General features: G+C 52.8%; 1 protein-coding gene and 2 long non-coding RNA genes across 3 annotated transcripts; all 3 read right to left on the bottom strand.

The window, feature by feature from the left end:
- Positions 1–5,255: 5,255 nt before the first annotated feature.
- Positions 5,256–6,816, bottom strand: LOC132246600 (maestro heat-like repeat-containing protein family member 2A). The gene is made up of 5 exons (XM_059719928.1): positions 6,724–6,816; positions 6,253–6,357; positions 5,940–6,063; positions 5,369–5,532; positions 5,256–5,264 (listed from the first exon to the last, which is right to left on the bottom strand). Exons 1-5 carry the CDS (start codon positions 6,799–6,801, stop codon positions 5,256–5,258), a joined length of 480 nt encoding a protein of 159 aa, XP_059575911.1. The 5' UTR covers positions 6,802–6,816.
- A 2,597-nt stretch (positions 6,817–9,413) lies between these two features.
- Positions 9,414–12,016, bottom strand: LOC132246496 (uncharacterized). Its single transcript, XR_009457815.1, has 3 exons — positions 11,358–12,016; positions 10,609–10,716; positions 9,414–10,254 (listed from the first exon to the last, which is right to left on the bottom strand). It is a non-coding gene; the product is annotated as an uncharacterized LOC132246496 (long non-coding RNA).
- Positions 12,017–18,253: 6,237 nt separating this feature from the next.
- LOC132246565 (uncharacterized) lies at positions 18,254–19,597 on the bottom strand. Its single transcript, XR_009457940.1, has 3 exons — positions 19,301–19,597; positions 18,806–18,879; positions 18,254–18,367 (listed from the first exon to the last, which is right to left on the bottom strand). It is a non-coding gene; the product is annotated as an uncharacterized LOC132246565 (long non-coding RNA).
- Positions 19,598–23,120: the final 3,523 nt, after the last annotated feature.

Below are 23,120 nucleotides of genomic sequence, written 5' to 3'. Positions count from 1 at the left end.
CTTCCATAGAACTGAACATCTTCCAGTTTGGGCTGGATCAAGGGGCAGCAAGTGCATCTCCCACCTCTGAAACGGCCCCGAATGAAGAGCACTGGAATGGGGGTGGGGAGCGCTGCTCACTCACATGGTTAAAAAAGGGCCTGATGTGCATAGCTGCATCCTCAACCAGGGGCCCCGCATCCGTCCCCAGATGTTTAAAGACGCGGGTGAGTGCCCGCGTGCCCTCCTCCCTGATCTCAGGCCTGGCAGGAACAAATGATGCCTGGAACAGGATCTCCACGACGGCCTTCTGGTGGGTTTTTAACTGTAAAAACAGAAGACACGACACACCGATCAGTGCTTACGCCCCTCACCTCTGGGCTTTCCCATTCACAGAGCGCTTGACACCTCATCTGACCATGACCCCATGGCTCCATTCCCATGTGCCTGTGAGACACAAGGCAACCGCTTCTGAACCAAAATTACACTTGTCACACCCAACTGTCTCCAGACACACCACAAGAGGTAAGACAGCAAAACTGCACTTCCATCCTTGCGCACCCTTTCGGCCCTGCCTCATTGTTTGGTCTCTAGAGCCGAGCTGCGTTCTAGAGATTGCAGAGCGATTCCAACCTCACCTGCTCAGGGGCACCGTACACGATGTTGCCTAGTCCTCTGGCTGCTATTTGTTGGACAAGGTTATTTGTGTCCCTGGCTCACTGCTGAAGTAAAGAAAGGACTGCCTTCAGGAGCTTTTGATCTTCAAGGACTGGGTCACACATAAGCTAAAAGAAATCAATGTGTCCATGAGATCCAGCACAGTCATTCTCAACAGCCCAGCCCTGCAGCAGAAAAGTAACCCATGCCAGAGCACAATCCCACAGACCACCGCGAGGAAGAGCCTCAGCACACGGTGCACTCCTGTTGGACATGGGGAGGTTTGTCTGCTTAGAGCCAGGCAAATCATGAAAGCAGGGGCGTAGTCTAAGCAGGAGAGATGATGCCGATGCAAGTCGATTGGGACATTGCTTGCTTTAGAGCAGTGTCTACCTGGGATGCTGGGTGGCTATAGAAGATGCAGGAGCTAGGACCAAACTCAGAGCTGCTGGCTAGGATGAAGGCTCAGTAGGGGCAGGTCTGTAAGGCAGTCCTTGTCTACCTCTCCTTCACATACAGCAGAAGTGGTGATGCAGGGGCCAGGACAGAAGAGAAACCTCTCAACCGCATCCAGTGATCCTCCCTCCTAGGAAGGGGACCAGGGGACTCCCCAAGGAAAGAGCACAGCAAACAGCCGCCTTTCCATCAAACTGCTCATTCTCTCTGGGGCCTTACCTGGCTGATGAAGGCCGTACCAGTCACACCGAGATTTTCCATTGGGGAACTGGCCCACTTCAAGACCTGCCCTATAAATTGGGGCGTTATTATTCCCAGTGGGAGAAGGGTCCTGCAAGAGAAAACCACTAGTTCTGGGACCGGCTGGGCACTGCCAGCACTCATTTGCTCTGAGGCGGCAGCTCTCATCGCTTGGAGCACGAGCTCTAGGTCTCCAGCCCCATACAACCCTGCATGTTCAGCACAGAAAGTTCCCCTCCACCACTCGTCCCGCTGCCTAGAGCACAGATGCAATCCAGCCTGCCTCTCCTACCTGGCCAGCTGGCACACCCCCTCGTGGTGTGTCTGAGGGCTCTCAAGTAGTGGCCAGGTTCCTGCTTTGGAAAGGTCTGCAGCCACTCTCTCCCCCAGGCCCTTTGATATAGCGCAGGCCAGGGTCTCCATAGAAAGCCTGGGGAGAGAGAAGATTTACAGGTTTACAGACCCTAACGAGATGCTGCGTCCAGAGCAGAACCAAAACGCCCTGTCACTCGGGGGCCCGTTACTTAGACATTTGCTGCGCAAGGCAGGCAGCTCAGATCAGACTGATGCTGCCATTCTTTCTCACGCCTTGCAATCCCGACAGGGACAGGGAGGGCAGGGCCTTGCACAAAGCAGTGCTGGAAGCCAGATGGGACGTGTGGAGGCTCTCCCAAGCCAACTGCACTGCGGAAAGAACTGGGCAGCCATTTTTCTCTCCCTACAAGGACAAAGGCCACATGTAGAGCATGGGAGCATGCAGAAGTCACATGCCCAGGTCCCAAGCACCGGGAGCCCAGCGTGTGCTGGTCACTAATGGAGGTTGTGAAGTCCTTGGGCTAAAACTGCCTGTCCTGTCACAGAGGGCTCAGACTGGAGGAACAAATAGGTCCTCCCAGCCTCAACATTTCACACTCTGTGCTTCTCAGGCAACCCCAGATACTTTCAGCTGCCAGGACCAAGGCAGCTCAGCACAGCCCTTGGCAAGAACAAGAACACCTTGCAGGCAGCTAGACTGAAGTGAGGCCAAACCTGTGAAACCAGGTGCAGCCTACTCCTTACCTGCAAGGGTTGCCCACTGTGCACACCTGCCCCTTTTGCAGCTGCCTCCGCCGGATGCTTGCTGTGGGCATTGGCATGTCCTGCCCCACGGTGTGGCCAACTTGCTCTAGAAGAGCACACAGGAGCTCGGGGAGTAGCTCCCTCAGGACTGAGCTGGAGTGCATGGTAGTCAGCATCTCCAGAGATGTACATGTTGCCTGAAGGGATAGAGAAGACCAGAGTCAGCCTGGGGAAGACACCTGGAAATCCATAACTCCAAGTCTAAAGGTCTCTTCCTCACATCCAGGAGAGCTCAGAACAGCTCTGGCAGCAGCTCCCTTCCCAGTCACATCCCCACACTCCCAGTCACATCCCTTCCCAGTCACATCCCTGCACTTCTGCCTGGGAAGTGCAGAGGCACCAGCAGCCTGAACGCAGAGCTGCAAAGCAGAAGGAGCCTCTCGGTTACACAAGTTCCCAGTTCCAAAGTCTCATGGAGTCAGTCAGCCACGCAGCATGAAGCTGCTGTGTTTCTGCTGCTGATGGAAGAGCGGGGGCGACCCAGGGGACAGGACAGCAAGGGAGAAAAGCTTGCCCCACGACCTGGCATCCTACCTCAAGCTCTTGAGAACCAGGACTCTAGCCCTCAAGGGGGAATGGACAGAGCTGGGCTTGGGCTGTCACTTACTGCGAGAGGTCCCAGGGCTGCAGTGCCCTCAGATGGGCTTCCCTCTGTGCCAGCTGGATAGTGGATCTTCTCCAGAAGCAAACGGAGTATGTGGAGGGTGGAGACATCATCCCTCCCCAAGGCCCTCCAGAGCTCAGAGGTGTCACTGCAACTGAACACAAATTACATATGAGCTGCAGATGCTCCTGTGATATCATGAAGCAATAGGACACTGAAGCAAAGGCCAAGGGCTCTCCTGGTCTAGGACAGTGTTGGGGCACAGTCATGTCATCTGCCAATGCCGTTAGGCATGAGCCTGGTATTTCCTACCCAAACACAGTTGGACGTTAACTCTTACCAAGTCACCCAAAGGATCTGCAGCTGACTTGAAACTCTATGGGCTTTGCCAGGCTATGGGATGTGTGCGTGCCACCAGGCACAAGAGGTAGGGAGTGGCATGTACGTGTCCATTGGCAGAGGCTTGGCAAGGAGGCTGGTGATCACTGCCTCTAGGTGAAACATGGCAAGAATGCCAACGCCTTCTAACAGGAAGCCTCGCATGGACCTCTCCTGCATTGTTGGCATCCGTATAAAGATAGTGGACAGGATGTCCGGCACCTGGAGAAAAAATAGCAAGAACAAGGGTCCCTTTCTCATTCAGCCACCACACTCCAAATCAAGTCCTCCCTCAGTTTGGCAATTTGCTGCCATCTTAGAAATTCCTTGCTTTGAGGGACCAGTGTCCAGACACTGCTGCCTCCGGCTGATCCTAAGAAGTGAGCACGTCCCTATGCCCCTAGTTGGGGTGAAAATGGACACCATGACATGTGGGCAGACACCAACCAGCCTGCACCCCCTCAGCCTTTCCCTCACCCATGTGCACACACCTACAATCTAATTGCATGTCTGCCTGGGACCCATTTCTGCCTGACCTGCTCACACAAACACCCCAACAAATATCAACACCTGGGGGTAGTTTGAAGAAGCTAATTTTGACCTGCTGTGTGGATGCTCAGCTCAGGACCAACAAGCACCGCCAACGTCAGAACCCCTGTGAGAATCCCTGGGACCGCGAGCAAGATGATTGTAAGTGTAATTTTTCCAGGTGAGACCAGCTTTGCTGGAACTGCACACTGGAGTTCACACTTCTCAGTTCTAACTGCACCTCCCTATTCTGCACATGGCCGGGCCTGCGGGACAGTAGGTCCAGCTGCCCATAGCCAGTCCCATCCAGAACAGGGAGAGGGTGGAGGCTGCAGTATCTCTAGCATACAGTCTTTCCTGCGCCCTGTTCCCAACCCTGCAGAGAGGAGCAGGATGGAAAGAGCATTTCACATAGCCTCTACCAAGGCTGGGAAATGCCTGAGGATACACAACCATCTCTAGGTCCTGCCTTGCTGTGGACCCTTTGCATGGTGTGGCACTGAGGGAAGTGTGCATCTGTTCCTCATGCCTAAGCATGGTGTTCCAGCCCAGCCACAGCCGGGTGCCTCAGGCTCCTTGTTGCCCTCTCCTGCTGTATTTGCCCCACAGTCTATGTTTCCAAACCTGCTGGGGCTGAAAGCTCTTCTCAATAATCTAGATCACTGTGTTCTCTCTCTTGGATGCGGCTGATCTGCTCTTCCCCCCCACATCTCTGGCTAGCAAGGGAAATGGAACTTGCTTCATGTCCAGGGATCAGCACTAAGATTGCTGTCCACTCCACATGAAAGCAGTGTTTGAAAAGCATAAGGCAAATGCAGAAAGCCTCCTCAGCTTCAATTTTACCTCATTCAGAAGGGCATCTCCATTCTCCCTCAGGACTGCACAGAACCAGTGGCCTGCTGCTGTGGCACACGTGGGGCTGGCAGAAAGCATGCCATCCATTATTGTCCCCACCAAATCAAGGGCCTGGGTGGAGGGCAAGATTTTGCCAGTGACCTGGAGACAAATAGAAAGAAGGGAAATTGCACTGAACCCCAGAATTCAAGACAGATATTAAAGAGTGGTGCCGTGTATAAGCTTGGGCCTTACGGCAACATGGTGCTTGTGCAAGAGGTAAATCCTGGGTTTGAACGTTCCACCGTTCTTCAACGGAGAGAGCATCAATTGACAACACAACACAAACACAGCCAAGCTGCACCTCAGGATAAGTTAAAATGGGCACATGAGGAGACCAAGTCCTGGCTGAGGCTCTCACTTGGATGCTATCTACCAGACTTTCTAATCTTGCTCTGACTTATTCTTTCTACATGGACATGGGCAAACAGTGGGTGAACCATATGTGTCCCAAATGCCTCCCCCATGCACGCCAAAGAAAGAGATAAACCATGTGTGAGCAAAAGAACGGACAATGAAGGACACCCAGCTCCCAGAGTCTCCACACCAGCTTCTTGAGCCACTGACCTTCGCCATTTGGCAGGATGATGTCAGCACAGCCTCAGGGCTGGCAGCTTTGAGCTCCTCCCGGAGACCTCTCAGCTCCCCCTCTGCTGCATCCATTGTCCTGGACTGGCCTGGAATGAAAATAAGGAGGAAAAAGTGCTGTAATGATGTCTGAAACAGAACCGTGGCTCCATGGAGGAACCATGTGCGGTGTCATGGGCAGTGTGGTCCAAGGATGATGTTTGAGGTCTGAGTGACTTCAGTGGGGTCAGAGGTGCAGCGGGATCAGAGCTGCTACAATCCTCTCCCCATTTCTGCTAGGCAGGCTTCTTTTCACACTTCCCAAAAGAGGGTCAGGCCCTTCACACCACACACTTCTTCTCTCCTAGGAGGAGATCTTCCAAGGGCCAGTCGTGGCCCTTTTGAGGTGCTTTTCAGGTGTCGTTAGACTAGCAGTGAATGGACAGAGCAGACGAGTAGGCATTACCAGAGGGAGAAGAGGGGCAGAGTCACTTGCACCTACTCAGAGTGCCCTTACCTTGTAGCTGCAGAAGGCAGAAAATGCAGTCGGCGGCCCACAGGCGGGATGCAGCAAGAGAGCTGCAAGTGTATGGTGTCAGCAGCCCCAGCAGGGACCCAAACTGCTCCAAAGGCTCTTGTAGCTGAGAAAAAAGGAACAAGAAATGAATGACATGTGCCTGTGTCTGGCTAGAGTGATATTCAGATGTATGATCCTCGGAAGGTGAAAACAGGAATGCATCCCTGTGGGGCCCTGTCTGCTAGGGGAGCTTTCTACATCTCAGGGTGAGGCTGCCAGGAGGACATCAAGGCAAGAGTTAGACCATACTTACTCTGCAATAGACCGTCTCCTGATAGGCAACAAGGAGCTGGGAGCTGGCCTGCAAGGCCCTCTCTCTCTCCCACTCCTTGTCAGAGAAGATCCACGGCTCAAGCAGCTGTTGGGAGAGCAAACTACTGTCAGAGGAACCTTGACAACAGCTCAGAGGACCCATTTCAACAGCACACATCACCATCACCACTGAAATCCCTCCAAGCAATCTGCTTCTTTTATCAGCTGGATACACCCCAGGCAGACTTGAATTCCCCTGAAGCCAGAGCAGCTGTTGAGTGACCATGGCACAAGAAGATGCAGCTACTAGGGATGTCAACGGGATGTTAGGGAATTACTATGCATTGCCTCAAGGACACCTTGGGAGACTCCCCTCTCATTTGCCCTGCCGAGGGAAACCTTCCTCCCTGTTTTTTGCCCCGCTTCCCCTTCCCCAGGAAGACAGCTCTGCCTGCTCCTGCTGGCTACTCACATGGAACATTTCCATGAACCAATTCTCAGTGGGGTCTTCTTCAAGGAGGCCCCTCATGAGCTCGCCCAAGGCCTGCATGGACAACTCGTGCAGTGCCTGCAAGCAGGAGATAGAAGAGGGAAGCTCAGGGCCAGCGGGAGCATGCGTCACAAAACCCAGAACCATTCTAGGGAGGCCAGGGGTGACTGCCAGGACCCAGAGCAGGCTGGGGAGCAGGTCCCAGCAGGTGATGCTGTCTAGGTGTACCTGTACTTGGACAGAGTCCTGAGAGGTCTCACCCTCTTCCCTCAGCTGCTGAACAGCTGGAAGAGGCAGCAGGCATTTTAAGCAGTCATCCAGGATGTTTCTGTTCTCATCCCGATTTAGTGAGGGTTTCACCTTGCTGGCAGAAGAAAGAGAGGACGAAAAGCCCTGTCACACTGACTGCCAGCCCCAAGGGAAAGTGGGTGCTAAGATATGATCTGAACCTAGAACCCGAAATCCAAACCCCGCTGGACCTGGCAGCTGACAAGCTCCTGGCACTCCCCCCAGCCACTGCTAGCTGTCCCACAACCACCACCACCACCAAGTCTTTCAAGTCCAAATCTCCAAGTGGACCAAACACATTCAAACCCTCTGACCCCAGCTGCAGTGAGAGCAGCCTGTGACCTGAGCCCTGCAGGTGTCTCTCAGCTCCAGATCTGATGGGAAGAATGACGGAGGATTAAGGAAGGAGCTCATCTCTGACCAGGGCATCCCAGTGCCAAGGGCCAGGGCAGGAATCACCTACCTCAGGTGCTTAATGGCAAGCATGGCCCTGAGGCGAACAGGAGAGGCCAAGGAATCCATTGGTTCCTCTTTCATGAAGTCCTAAAAGGCAGAAACGGAGACATGACACACGGGAAATGGACGTGGGAAGCAGAGAGCTTCCCCCCACAAACCCACCAGGCTACCCTCCCAGGTGAGCCATAAACAGAGCCAGGGCTGTGCTGGCTACTGCCCCAGGATCCTGCTCAGGTCGATGGCATCGGCGCAGAGGGCACAGAGCTGTACTCCAGTCACTCGCCAGACACAGCTGGGCCCTCCAACAGCAGCCCGCAATGCAGCATTGCCTACAAAGCTTCGAGGGGCACCAGCTTTCTGGGCCCCAAGCAGACCCCTCATGAGGCTCCAAGAATCCCATCCTAGCCAGGGGATGAAACAGCTGCTCCCAGGCAAACCAGTCCCATTAGGTTCCCACTAGGGCCTTTGCAGTTTGCCCCCCAGGGCTCCTCCCACTCACCAGCATGTACCCCAGGAGCTCCTCTTTGTAAGCAAACTGGAAGCTCTGGGAGTCGTCTGCGTCCTGGATGGCACGGCTGATCTCAGTGACTGACCGGATCAGGGTCAGCTTTAGGTCCGGGTCTTGAATTTCATGGGGGAACAACAAGGAGATGGAGATGAGGAATGGGCAAGAACCAACAGGTCCCTGAAAGCCCCAGGCCCACGCCCATCTCATATGAGAAGCATGGCAGCAGCAGGGACTCCCGCCTGGGGAAGGTCGTTGTGCCTCCTGCAGGTGGGGTCTGGGAAGAGCACAGGCAGAGGTGGGGTCATTGAACATTTACCTTATTGACAAAGATGATGCCAAGCACCTGGGAAGTGAAATGCAAAACAATCGTCAATGCCTGGATGGCTCCAGACTACAGCTCCCTGCCAGGTCCAAAAAAGGGCTGGGCTGGGGAGTGTTGAGCAGTGCAAGGGCATGAATGCGTGCCCCCCTCCAGCGCAGGACAGGATGTCAGGAGCGTCTATCCCAGCACTCTCCATGCGTGAGTCCCTCCCACTGCACATCATCCCAGAAGGATTAACATGGATGCTCATCACAGGCCTGAGTTCAGGGGGAGGATCAGACAGTCAGAGCCTCTCTAGGCACCCAAGTGCAAAGGAGACATCAGTCCCATGGCAGGCCTCTTCCCGACATGGTGCAGTCCCAGGCTCTTACCTGGCAGCTGGTCATGTAATACTGCAGGACCTTCCTGGTGAGATCATGCTCCACGCGGGGGAGCAGCTGTGTTCGGGGGGCATGGACAGCAATTCGGCCGTAGGCCAGTATCAAGGCCCTGTGGGTCCTGGCTCTTTTCCCTTGGTGATAGTCCTGCACAGGGTGACATGACACTCACACCAGGGCTTCCCATGCCTTCTGCCCCCCAAGTAGGAGTCACTGCTGACCAAGGAGTTGCCCAGCAGCAATACCGGCTCTCCCTGCCACTCACAGGAGACCCACAGCTCTGACAGCACCATCATCAGTGCTGTTTCAGATGCCTCATCTTCTGTCCTGCAGCCTGGGTGACTCGGGCAGAGAGAGCTGCAGTGCCACTCTGAGCCGTGGAAGTCGGGGCAGGGGCGGGGGAGAGTTTGTGACCCACAGGAACTGGGGCAGCAGATGCATTGTGCCCAGGGCCGCCTCATGTATTTGGCAGTAAGGAGTCCCTGGGCACAATGCATCAGGAAGGCTGCGGCAGGTCTGTCCGTGTGAAGGAGGTGGCTCTGCCTGTTGTGCTTTGCGCAGAAGCTGAAGCTGAAGCTCTCGGCAGGTGTTTGGGGCACCGTGAACGCCCTGCTGGATGCGGCCTGGACCCAAACACCTGTCAGCGCTGAGGTGCTCAGCTCAGCCATGGTGGCGGCTCCGCTGGGCTGGGTGAGCCCTAAGGAGAACCTTAGGGCCCATTTTACAGCATTTGGGGCATGTGGATTATGCACTCGGAGCTGGTACTTTGAGGCTGGGCAACAGGGCTCATGTCTCCTCTCCCATGGCTAACTGAAAGATGTGAGAAAGACACAATCTCTTTCTCTGGGTGAACATCAGATGTAGTTGCCTCAGTGCCTGAAAGGGGCTGGTTAATTGTTGACCCATTAACCTGGGACATGAAAAACCTGAGTAGTAGAAACTGTGTTCCCCTCTGTATCACTGGAGACCTGATGTGGAGCATGTTCCCTGGGAGAGGGCATTACCAGGGAGAGGAGCCACCGCCAAGCTGCTCTTCTCAAGGGTTTCTAGGGGAAGGAAGTGCGAGAAACCCCCCAGCTCCATTACCTGCAGGCAGCTGACTATCCCTGACACCTGCACTTTACTCAGAGCCGCACCAAAGTCCTCCAGCGTGCCCAGGGTGAGGTCCACGTGGCCCTCAGCTGAGAATGCCAGGATGGTCACAACGTGCTGGAAGCCAAGAAACGCACTGGGGAGTGAGCAGGGCTGTCTGGCTGACAGACCCCAGAGTCCTCCCCATCTCCCTGATACTAGAACTGCCCGTCCGACCCGCAACAAGTCAGGGGGCTGTCTGAGGGAAAGGACAAGGGAAGGCCAGGAAGCAAACAAACCCGAGACACAAAGCAACAGAGAAGTGAGGACACGGGAGGACCTGATATGTCTGGAGAGAACAGGGTCCTCACCTCTCTCTCAGAAGCGTTCATGTAATCTGTGCCCTTCAGAGATTTCTGGAGCTGGGATTTCACATGGGCAACATCCTGGCAAGAGGCCAAAGTGGTACCAAGTGCCTTATATAGGAAACTCTGAAAGAAGGAGACCACCATCACCAAAGAGCTGGGAACACAGCAGCCTGCTGGTCAGGACAAGAACGGCCCAGAAACACACCCATCCCTAGGAAGGACAAGAGAGTCCAGCCCCAGCACCCACACACCGAATAACTGGCCCCACTCTGCAGGGAAATGGCAGCTAAAGACAGAGAAAGAGCCCCAGTAAGCTCTCCCTTCGGGTCAGTGAAGAGAGCAGACGACCAAGGACAATGCTTTTGATCAAGAAAATAGAACGGAAAAGCGCAAACTGTGGAGAGAAACTCTCTGCAGCCTCCTGCCACAGCACCACCAAACAGCTGCAGAAACCCAGCCGCTGCCAAGAGCACGCACCTTCTCCGGGGAGGAGCAGGCATAACTGGCTGTCTGGTGCTGCAGCTCCAGGCTCAGCTGACTGCTCCAGGCATCGTCAGCAATGCTCTTCAGTGTCATGTTCAGGAACTGAGGGCACAAGTGAAGGGAAAGAAAGGGTTGGGTGCATGGGCTGAGTCTCTGTCGTCCTCCTCTGCTGTGCCCTTTCTAGCACCCGAATCTCACAGGGAGACTTGGCAGCCTTTGGAGAACGCTCCAGGTGGACACCCTAGGATCTTCCTGCTTCTTGCTCTCCCCTCCTCATCTCTGCCCAAGGATCCTTCACAACCTTGACACCAGTGGACAGAAATGTGGAAGAGATTGTGCCAAGAAACCTGTCCACTGGGGAGAGATTGTGTAGAGGGGGGAGGCTGGATCAAGTCAAAAAGGCGCCATGGGCTCTACAACGGGCACCTCCAACTGCCAGGGACTTGAGTGCTTTGTTGTGTTGAACTTGCATTGTGATAGGACCTGGGAATTGCAGAAGCCCCCAACCAAGGCCTCATCTCCTTCCATTTCTTGAGCTCAAAGACTGTACGGAAAGGCTGGAGGATCCCAAATGGACAACTCTAGATGCAGGTCCAAACTCAAGGACACTGGCAAACCTTCCAAGTTGGACTCTTGCTGGGTTATTGACTTTCATCACCTCAATTCCCTGAGGCATGAGGGAACCCTCCCTTCTCAGACAGCCCTGGCTGGCTGCAACAGCAGCTCTGAGAGCCACCCTGTACCTTCAGCAGCAGGTGCTCCCACCACACATTGTCCTGGGAGGTCTCAGGATTTCCTGAAGCTGGGAGGCAAACAAGAAGGGTGTCACTGCCATAGGCACTGAAGAAGAGTCTTAGTTGCCTCCCTGGGCATCAAGTCTTTAGCAACTCCTGCATCCGCACCCAGTCACCTCCTGGGATCCCAAGGTCACAGGCCCTGCGCTCTAGTATATACCCTGCTGGCATGTCTGAACGTTGTGCATGACCAGTCCCTGCAGAAGTGGCCATAAGGGGCATGGAGGGTGCTCAGCACCTCACGGATGTGCTCGGCACAGCACAGTACAGGACTGGGCTTCGTAGAAAGGCAACGTGCACAGAGGTTTCCTCTGGCAACAGAAACCTCCCAAGAGTTCAGAGAACTGCAGGAGAGTGGTTAATCTGGTGGAGCCCTTCATGGGCAAACCCTACCCTGGGTCCCATCAACCTCCATGTTGTCAAGCCCCTGGATTCGCGCCCCCTGGCAAAGAGTAGAAGCTCTCAAGCATGCGATGCTGCAGAGGGGGACCGGTGCCACGGGGGGCTCCAGGAGGCTGCAACCTCCCCTCCCCTCTCCCTTTCCATTCTGCAGAGATACTGTGCTCCTTCCTTGCTTGTTACCTTCAATAGTCGAGAGCAGGATGGGAATCTTGACCATCCACTGCTCTCCAACAGCAGGGTGGATCATGCGGTGCAGAGCCCACAGTGCCCGCAGGGCAGAATGTGCGCGGCTGCTGTCACCCAGGGCCGAGGCAACCACAGACAGCACGAGAGAAACAGGGGCTCAGCTCTGGAGTGGGACTCCATGGCTTTCTTTAGGAGGGAAACTGGCCTCCACCATACATGTCCAGAGCATTCAGCAATCAGACAGAGGCTGAAGTGCTGTGCTAGGCTGATCCTGCATGCCCCTCCGCAGGCTGCGAGGCAGGGGCAGAGCCTGGCTCTCCTCTGCAAAGGGAAGGGAACTCTGCCAGCAAAGGGCAGCGCCGAGTGTGGGAAGAGACAGAGCGTGCTCCTCCAGCTAAGGCTACAGGCACGTGTCCCCACACCACTGACCCTCCCCACACCTCTGGCAAGTACCTCTCCAGGGCTACTCACCAGGAGTCGCGCCAGCAGCCCCTGAGCCATAGGAAATGTGGCTGGAAAGAGAAAGAGAGCATGGCCATGTGGGACTACTTTGGAACTGGGGGAGTGATGCTGCTACAAGCCTGTCCATTCCCAATGCACCCGCCCGTGGCTGCTCGGGGAGCTGGGCACAACTGGCACTTTCATGGCACCTTCCGTGTCTGGATCTCAAGGAGCTTTACCAAGCAGCCTTCACTCCCAGCCCCTCTGTGAGGCAGGCACTGCTCAGTCATCATTGGATGAGTGGGGAAGCTGAGGCAAAAAGGCCCTGGGATTCCCCTGTGGCACAGCATAAATCTGGGGCAGCTCTGGCTTGGAGGAGCCCACATTGCCTGGCTCTCCCTCCCAGCTTGGAATGACCCAACTGGCCCTCCCGCCTTTGGGCTTCCTCATAGTGCATGGAAGAGACCGAAGATTTTCTACGAGGAAGGTGGAGCGGGTTCAAACCACAGGGATCTGGATTTCAAACCTCCTTTGCTGGGGTCCATGCAAGCCGCTTCTCCCTCCCACTGCGGTTGCTCGGCCAGGTCCCCGAGGCAGCGGCACAGGGGGGTCAGAGTGCAGCTGTACTCAGCTGGCACTATGTACTCCAGCAGCCGGGGCCATAAGACCTGGAGAGGAGCCACACAGCTTGGACTCAGCTCCTTGTACCCCTGCACCCAGCTCTCTTCATCCAGTGCTCAAGGACAGTCTCCTCTTCGTCACCAATGACCCACCTACTTGAGGGTCCTTCCCCCACCCCTGACCTCATGTCTGTCTCTCAGGAATAGCTGATCTCTGAAACCCTGTTCTAACACTGGCCAAACAAGTCTGAATTTCAGAGAAGACTGAGCAGAGCAAGGAGAGAGAATGAGGAGGCCAGCTCAGCACAGGGATCCCTTCCAGCTGGGGGGTTGTATTAAGGTCATTCCTTAAATGGTGGCAGCTTGCTCCATAACTCATGGCCAGCACTGGCCATGGTATATCTCCATTACCCTGCCAATGCAGAGAATTGCCCAGTGGAGAGGTACAGGGGATGAAGAGAAAGTCCTTGATAATGCAAGGGCAGCAACTAACTGATCACCTACTTGGCTCATGCCACTGATTGAGACATCCAGATTTTCCAGGATCTCCACGCAGGTGATTCGGACGCTCTGTTCCTCCTCGGCATCCTGACTGGAACGGTTTTTGGACTTCTGCACGAGAGACCGAGAGAAAGCTCATGAGCAAGTCAAGAGGCAATGACTGGACACTCAATCTCCATCTCCTTCACAGCCAGCTTGAACACTGCACAGTTACCACTGCATTTTATGTTCTGCTGAAAGCACAACTCACTGGAGCTGAGATAAGAAAAGAAAAACCAGGCTGATGGGGCAGGTTCCCAGCTCAGAAAGACCTCCGACACTGTGCAACGACTTGCTGAACACAAAGTGTTTCTGGGGCCTGGGAGTGGGTTATGTCTTGAAACCTGCCAAGTATTCACCTCCCTCGTCCTTCCAAGAGAACCCTTCAGATTCAGCCCAGCGGACTCAAATGTGCAGGCATCACACACCCGCTCTGCTGCGTCTGCTCCAGGGCCCAGCCAGCTCAATTGTCTCGTCACTGTGATTCTATCAATGGGCCAAGCTATGTCCTGGGCACCAAGACACGTCCTCGGCAGTCCATTTCCACCAGAGAGCATTGCTGTTCTCAAGGAAGTCTCCCTGCCAGACTGTGTGGTCAGGGTTTTCACTCCTCAGTGCCTGACGGGACAAATCTCAGCCTCATCAGAAGAGGTACATAGTCCAGATGAGAGTCTGGTCTTGCTAACACCCTGGGGAAAATCCAGAGGAGCTGCACTGACATCCCGAGAGCTCCCTTGGAGCTGTTGTACCAGTGGAAATGGTCTGACCCTGGTTCTAATTGTCACAACCAAATTAGGTAGTGCCCATGTCACAAACAAGTAATAACCATTTAAAACAGTTTTTTCTGCACTAGGTTAACTAAGGGTTAACAATAATGATAGTAACCGCTTTTTTCTGCGCATGTCAAAAAAAATTTATTGCTGCGCCACTAACAGAGATAAAAACTTTTGCCGTCTTTGCTTTATATAAATCATTATAATTGGTCAAAGAAAACAGGGAGTAACCCTATGATAACACCCTAGCAAAGACCGCTAGATGGTGATACTAATTAGATTTATGACGTGGCGAAAAACAATTGGCTATCATACAAACAAAACCCGCTTACATTTTTCGCAAAGTTGAAGACAACTCTGCCCACACCTTGAAATAAATCTGACAAATTGATCAGTTGTCAGCGTCTTCCCGCCGCGACCTCCCTGGCGTACCCTCGTCCCGCATGCCCGATAAGCCGACCGCCGGCCCGTATATATATATCTGCAGAATAACTGAACGACGATCTCTAATCTGTAACTAACTAAGTATCTCTGACCTCCGTCTTACACCACCTTGACGTAAATAAACAATCTTGCTTTGCAACCGATAAGCGTCTGCCTAATTAATTCCACTCCACGTGTCACAAATACCCGCCTGACGGCCTTCTAAGGCCCCGGACCCTTATCTGCCCGGGTGAGAGTCAGGGAGAGCTGCTGGCCGGCTGCCCTGGGTCCCGACATGGCGTCACGAACAGGATCAAGGGGAAATGTGATGGAGAGGGAATTAATTAAGAACTGCCCCTGGTGTAGTGGGGGGCGCCGTATAGATAACGTGGATGAATTATGGGCCCACATCGCTTATCACCAAGCGAGCGGAGCGGAGTCAGGGTGCGTCAGCGGCTACTTCTTGCTGAGAGGAGAGGAGGGAGTTGGAAAGGAGTGGGCAAGCTCCGAGTGGGACAAAGAAAAGATGATTAATGTAGTGTCACTCCTACTGTGTGAAAATGCAAACTTAAAAACCCAGTTAGCTACAGTCAGCAAAGCTGCTGCGGAGACGGCAGCGTGCCAAAACCCTCCGTTGCCACCAGAAAATGGCACCGAGAAAAATATGAGCTGCCTGGAGGACCTGGAAAAGAAGGGCGGAGCCACAGAAGAACAGGCGGGACTCCACCCAGCTACCCCGCCCCAGGAGATGATGTCGCTCCCAATGGCCCCACCTCCGTCCCACAGGGAGGGGGCATCGAGCGAGAATCCGATCCTCCCATCAAACACAGTAACAACTACAGCTGCCGCTCATCCTGTAACAATAACCAAGCAAATAACCAACCCAGAGGGTGCAACCACCACCACCACCCTTGACGTCATCAAAACATGCATAAAGATTTATGGAGAAGAGGATACCATCAACCTTCGCCTTCTCCTCAACCTGCTTGTTACTCAGCCAACAAAAAATCTTTTAAGTCAACTTCCACGACTGCAAGCCCTTATAAAGTCAACAACCACAAACTCAGCCGTTGCCCTAAGCTATCTTACTGCATATCCAGTCAAACATCAAAAGCCAAGACATTCCCAATTCAACTTACGAAAGAAATCAAAACTGCCACCCCAGAGGACACCAGAGGAAAGAGCCATGTTTGGGTTCCTCCTAAACCACTTCACGCTTACCAAACAACGGCTACACGTCCTAGGAGATGCGGAACAACGACAACTAGCACATATACTAGGCTACCAATCTCGACCGATCCCGCCAACCGGTCCGGGCCCCAGAGGCACCCACGCCTAACAGCGCACTCCGGATAACACCGCAGCCTGCCCCAACAAACAACTACTTGAAGGGGGCATCTACGAACTAGCGCTTCAAAAGCCCCAACCATAAAAGCCGAAGCTCACCCATAGACACCACACCATCGTCAACCACATCCGCGAGTGCACAAAAAAGTCATCTGCAAACCCGAACAATATCCTGGCTCCTACTCTGTGCTCCTAGAAGGCGATCAAACCTGGTCACTCATCATAGCTCATCACAACTGGCTAACTCGCCGCCATGCTGTTCACCGAGTATGGCCACCCTTTTCTTTGTTTGTTTGTCTGTTTGTTTGTTTTGTCCCCTTACAGGCCCAGCGGTAACAAAAAAACAATCTATAACTGCCCAATCGCAAAAATCACCGAGTACCAACCTACAGCACACCTGAGTCGACGACACAATGACCGCCTGCTCATATGTTGCAAGCAGGGTCGTCGCTCTATTCCTGCTGTTACCAACAGATTTCTCGGCGAATAGAGCTTACTTCAAAACCTCCAACTTGATCCTAAACCTTCTGTCATTATAGGCCAAAAACACAACTAATGATTCATTTTATGGTTTTCTTTTCCTGTTAATGATCTTATACATATTTGTTTTGTTTTGTTTTGTTTTAAAGCCTGTTCAAAACTTTACACAGTAAAGCCAAGTCATAATGTTTTAAATAAAAAGCTCTAAATTATTAAAAGAGAACAGCATTGATAGTCTGAAGGTTTGGGGGATGTCGCAGAAAGGTCTAGTGTAGACAAAAACATTAAATAAGAGAGAGAAAAGAGAGAAAATTTTGCCTTTTTAGTTTGGTTTCTTAACTAAAACACGAGAGAGCGCAAAAAACAAATGTAAAGGCTTATTATATGTCGTAGGTGGATGGAGGACAAAAAGTGTCAAATTGTTAAAAAAAAAACCAAGTAGTGATATATGACAAGGTTAATGCGTTTCGACAATCTTAAACAAAAAAATAAAAAAAATTACAAAAAACGCCAAACCAACTCTCGGTTATAGGCCAAGGTTGGCTATCAGACCTCTTCCGTTGGTTTGGAGATAACACGCGATCATGGTTCCTCAACTTGTTAATACTCTTCATTATGCTTTTGTTATCAATTGCTATATTTGTGTGTTTTAGCTGTTAAAATTTACAGTATCTCAAAACAAAGTTAACCATGCTTTTTGCTTTTATATACACCCGCTTGCCAAATACTAACAATGATGAACAAAATGGTCTATACATAAACATGATGTTACTTGCTGTGCCATGGGCAAGGGGGCATGTCACAACCAAATTAGGTAGTGCCCATGTCACAAACAAATAATAACCATTTAAAACAGTTTTTTCTGCACTAGGTTAACTAAGGGTTAACAATAATAATAATAACCGCTTTTTTCTGCACATGTCCAAAAAAAATTTATTGCTGCGCCACTAACAAAAATAAAAACTTTTGCCTTCTTTGCTTTATATAAAACATTATAATTGGTCAAAAAAACCAGGGAGTAACCCTATGATAACACCCTAGCGAAGACCGCTAGATAATTGGGGATTCTAATTAGATTTATGACGTGGCGAAAAACAATTGGCTATCATACAAACAAAACCCGCTTACATTTTTCGCAAAGTCGAAGACAACTCTGCCCACACCTTGAAATAAATCTGACAAATTGATCAGTTGTCAGCGTCTTCCCGCCGCGACCTCCCTGGCATACCCTTGCCCCGCATGCCCGATAAGCCGACTGCCGGCCCGTATATATATTTCTACAAAATAACTGAATGATGATCTCTAAGCTATAACTAACTAAATATCTCTGACCTCCGTCTTACACCACCTTGACGTAAATAAACAATCTTGCTTTACAACCGATAAGCGTCTGCCTAATTAATTCCACTCCACGCGTCACAAATACCCGCCTGACGGCCTTCTAAGGCCCGGGACCCTTATCTGCCCGGGTGAGAGTCAGGGAGAGCTGCTGGCCGGCTGCCCTGGGTCCCGACACTAATGACTCAGCCTGGCACTTCTGAGGCACACCACACTCCTGCTCAAGACAATGGCAGGCTTCAGCCTGCTACAACAGAAGCCCCAAGTCCCCAGCATCCATTCCTCTTACCATTTGGCTCCTAGACAAGCTGGACTGCTTGAAAATATAGGCCACTAAGTCCCAGGCCCAGTCATCCAGGCCCTGCACACTGAGCAGTGTCCTGACGAAATGAAGGACGGCCTTCTTCACCTGGAGGGGAGGAGAGGACAGATTGGAGTCAGGACGGCCCTTATGCCCTAATGGGGGCAGGGACCGGCCATAGCACAAACCCTCCCTGAAACCTTGGAAAGGATGACAGGGAAGGAGAAGGGTCCCCAGGCCTCCAAATTTATTTCTAGGGTTTATAAAGAGGCAAGAGAACAGCGTGTCTTTCCTACTCAGTAGTCCCATATTGGCATCGGAGGGAAAGCAGATCCCCTGCCCACTGGCAAACTGATGTCACTTCCCCAGATCCTGACTCTCCCCACCTCTGGAAGCAGAGGGCCAGGCTCTCTGCACTGCCTTCCCTGAAGACGCGGATAGGGAAGAAAGGTTTTCTCTACAAAAGAACCAAGAATCTGGGGTGGGAATTTTGTGCCAGGTCCATGTGCCATCCCCAGCACAGCCACTGCTCACAAAGCACCTCACCTCAGTGCTCTGATCACCAAGCATGCACCTCATGGCCTTGACTACAGCACATTTTTTCTGGCTCATCTCGGGCACTGGAAGGAAAAGGAGGGCACAATATTGCTGTGTTCTGGGAGCAATCCACAGCAAGAGGCACCCGGCTTGCAAAAGACCTGCTTGTGGCGACCTGCACAACCTCCTGTCTCTACTTTGCAACCTGGGAAAGTCTCTTGGGCCATAAAAGGGCTCGTTAAACCTCTCGACTTGAGAGTGCTGCCAGGAGAGGTGTCCGAGCAGGATTTGGCCCCAGCATTCCTGTGTCATCCAGCAGGATGCAGGGTGCTACTGGCCCTCTGGGACCGAGCAGCAGAGGATGGAGGTCTGACTCTAGCTCTACAGCCAGAGCTCTTGAGCGCAGCTAGAGCAGGACAGGTCATTCGGCCTGGACAGTCCTAACTCAGTTCCTGAAGGGTCAGCCAAGACGGCAGTCAGCACATTTGCTCTGGTCATACTTACAGTCAGCAGCAATGATGCCACTAAAGATGGAGAGGGATGCCACGCAGCTTCCCTCTTTGTCGGTCTTGAGGCGGGAGCCCACAAAGGAAATAAATTGGTCTGGGGAGAGACAGGCTGCAGGGGAGAAGAGCAAACCTCAGTGGCCTCAGCACTCCTCGTTCTCATTCCCCTGTCCAGGGTTTGGCACAGAGCAGGGAGGTTTGAAGGAAACCCCTATGTCACTTGGAGCCCCCTCTGCTTACCCAGCAGGCGGAGACAGTAGAACACCTTGACCTGGTTCTCTGAGCCCGGCATCTGTGCGATATCACACACCTGTGGGAAGAAGGCAAGGGATTCTCCATAGTCCCAGCTGGGTGCAGATGAAAGTGTGGAATGGATCCTGAACTCCCACTGTCCAGAGTCCTTTTGAGTCCCAGGAGACATCACTGCTATCACACACAGCAAGAGCCAAGAACTCAAATGTCCAGACCATAAGCAAGAGGGGACCCTGATTTCCAAGTCCCTTTAGCAACATGGCTGTTCTTGGCTGGACTCGCACCAGAGGGTTGATTGTTCGGCTCCTGACTTGGTAGGACAGAGGGATTTGCATGGAGCCTCCTATCAGTTCAACTGGACTGAGGGAGACAAGGAGGCCACCACCTGTTTTCTTCTTCTTGGGCAAGCAGAGACATTGCCAGCAGAGTGGGGCTTGGCACCTCCATCCTTGGCATGAATCATGGGATTCATCCCATGACTGGCCGGTACATATTGAGGGCTATAGATTGTATAGAAAGGACAGGTCGGGGAAGAAAGGGCGAGGGGTTGCGCTCTATGTCAGTGAGCAATATACATCAACCCTCATCAAGACAGAATCCGAGGTTGAGGAAGTAGAAGGATTGTGGGTTAGGCTACATGGGGGGCAAGGAGAAAGGGATTTGGTGGTAGGGGTCTGCTACAGACCCCCACACCAAGGGGAAGAAATAGATGCGGGGCTCCTGAGGCAACTCTCGGAGACCATAAAAGCTAAAGAGGAAGTAGTCATGGGGGACCTAAACTACCCAGACATCTGCTGGGAGACGCAGACAGCAAGGTCCCATCGCTCATGCAGGTTTCTAACCTGTATACAGGACCTCCACCTGACACAGGAGGTGCATGGTCCCACTAGGGGGAATGCCATACTGGATCTGGTATTGGCAACGGGAGATGACATGATAGGGGACCTCCAGATCGGTAGCCATTTGGGAGACAGTGATCGTCTTATAATAGAATTCAACATAAGACGGCGAGTGGGTAAGGTAACTAGTAGGGTGAAAGTGCTAGACTTTAGGAAAGCTGATCTCAATGCACTCAGGCGATTAGTCAAAGAAGCACTGCAGAGTAGGAGTTTTGAAGGGATGGGAGCCCAAGAAGGGTGGCTGTGCCTAAAGGAAACGATCCTTCGGGCACAAAGCAAGACGATCCCCGAGCGAAGCAAAAAAGGGAAAGGGGCCAGGAGGCTTCCATGGCTGACCAGAGAAATCCAGGGCAGCCTAAGGGCCAAAAGGGGAGCACATAAAAAGTGGAAACAGGGTGAGATCACTAAAGATGAATATACCTCCTCTGCTCGTGCTTGTAGGGAGGCAGTTAGGCGGGCCAAAGCTACCATGGAGCTGAGGATGGCATCCCAAGTAAAAGACAACAAGAAATTGTTTTTTAGATATATTACGAGTAAAAGGAAGGCCCAGGGAGGAATAGGACCACTGCTAAATGGGCAGAAACAATTGGTGACAGACAGGGGGGACAAGGCTGAACTCCTCAACGAGATCTTTGCCTCAGTGTTCCTAAGCGAGGGGCACGACAAGTCTCTCACTGGGGTTGTAGAGAGGCAGCAGCAAGGCGCCAGACTGCCATACGTAGATCCTGAGATGGTGCAGAGTCACTTGGAAGAACTGGATGCCTTTAAATCGGCAGGCCCGGATGGGCTCCATCCGAGGGTGCTGAAGGCACTGGCTGACATCATTGCAGAGCCACTGGCGGGAATATTCGAACGCTCGTGGCGCACGGGCCAAGTCCCGGAGGACTGGAAAAGGGCTAAAGTGGTCCCCATTTTCAAAAAGGGGAGGAAGGAGGACCCGGGCAACTATAGGCCAGTCAGTCTCACCTCCATCCTTGGTAAAGTCTTTGAATAAATTATCAAGGCTCACATTTGTGAGAGCCCGGCAGGGCAGATTATGCTGAGGGGAAACCAGCACGGGTTCATGGCAGGCAGATCGTGCCTGACCAATCTAGTCTCTTTCTATGACCAGGTTACGAAAAGCCTGGACACAGGAGGAGGGGTGGATGTCGTATACTTAAACTTCAGGAAGGCCTTCGATACGGTATCCCACCCCATACTGGTGAACAAGTTAAGAGGCTGTGATGTGGATGACTGCACAGTCCGGTGGGTGGCGAATTGGCTTGAGGGTCGCACCCAAAGAGTCGTGGTAGATGGGTCAGTCTCGACCTGGAAGGGTGTGGCCAGGGGGGTCCCGCAGGGCTCGGTCCTTGGACCGATACTCTTTAATGTCTTCATCAGCGACTTGGACGAGGGAGTGAAATGTACTCTGTCCAAGTTTGCAGATGACACAAAGCTATGGGGAGAAGTGGACACGCTGGAGGGCAGGGAACAGCTGCAGGCAGACCTGGATAGGTTGGACAAGTGGGCAGAAAACAAGAGGATGCAGTTCAACAAGGAGAAATGCAAAGTGCTGCACCTAGGGAGGAAAAATGTCCAGCACACCTACAGCCTAGGGAATAACCTGCTGGGTGGCACAGAGGTGGAAAGGGATCTTGGAGTCCTAGTGGACTCCAAGATGAACATGAGCCGGCAGTGTGACGAAGCCATCAGAAAAGCCAATGGCACTTTATCGTGCATCAGCAGATGCATGTCGAATAGGTCCAAGGAGGTGATACTTCCCCTCTATCGGGCGCTGGTCAGAATTGCACTGCGTGCAATTCTGGGCGCCACACTTCAAGAAGGATGCGGATAACCTGGAGAGGGTCCAGAGAAGGGCAACTCGTATGGTCAAGGGCCTGCAGACCAAGCCCTACGAGGAGAGACTAGAGAAACTGGACCTTTTCAGCCTCTGCAAGAGAAGGTTGAGAGGCGACCTTGTGGCTGCCTATAAGTTCATCACGGGGGCACAGAAGGGAATTGGTGAGTATTTATTCACCAAGGCGCCCCCGGGGGTTACAAGAAAGAATGGCCACAAGCTAGCAGAGAGCAGATTTAGACTGGACATAAGGAAGAACTTCTTCCCAGTTCGAGTGGCCAAGGTCTGGAACGGGCTCCCAAGGGAGGTGGTGCTCTCCCCTACCCTGGGGGTCTTCAAGAGGAGGTTAGATGAGTATCTAGCTGGGGTCATCTAGACCCAGCACTCTTTCCTGCTTATGCAGGGGGTCGGACTCGATGATCTATTGAGGTCCCTTCCGACCCTAACATCTATGAAACTATGAAACTATCAGCTGGGTCTGTCTGGGTAATGGGACTTGGACCTGCTGGGCCTTGGGATGAGCGGTACAGAATCGACCTCCCCTTACCCGGGTGTGCAGGGCAAAGCAGATGCTCTTGAGTTTCCCATCGGGGAGAGGGACCTCAAAATCATAGGCTACCTCCAAGATCTGGCTCAGACTCTGCAACAGACGGTGAAAGTCAAAGGGAGGGTTAGAGAGGAGAACCGTGGAGAGAGCAAGAGCAGAAAATTAGTGAGTGAGAAAAGATACCTCACTGCCCCATGCTTAGTGCTTATTGCTTTGGGGCTGGAAGTTTCGACATCTGCAAGTCTGGCCACACCACACTGTGCTGTTTGAGCCCCTGCCCAGT

Source organism: Alligator mississippiensis, chromosome 16, assembly GCF_030867095.1.
Source record: "Alligator mississippiensis isolate rAllMis1 chromosome 16, rAllMis1, whole genome shotgun sequence".
Taxonomy (NCBI): domain Eukaryota; kingdom Metazoa; phylum Chordata; order Crocodylia; family Alligatoridae; genus Alligator; species Alligator mississippiensis.
The sequence above is the reverse complement of the archived record's forward strand: the minus strand, read 5'-3'. Positions and strand labels throughout refer to the sequence as shown.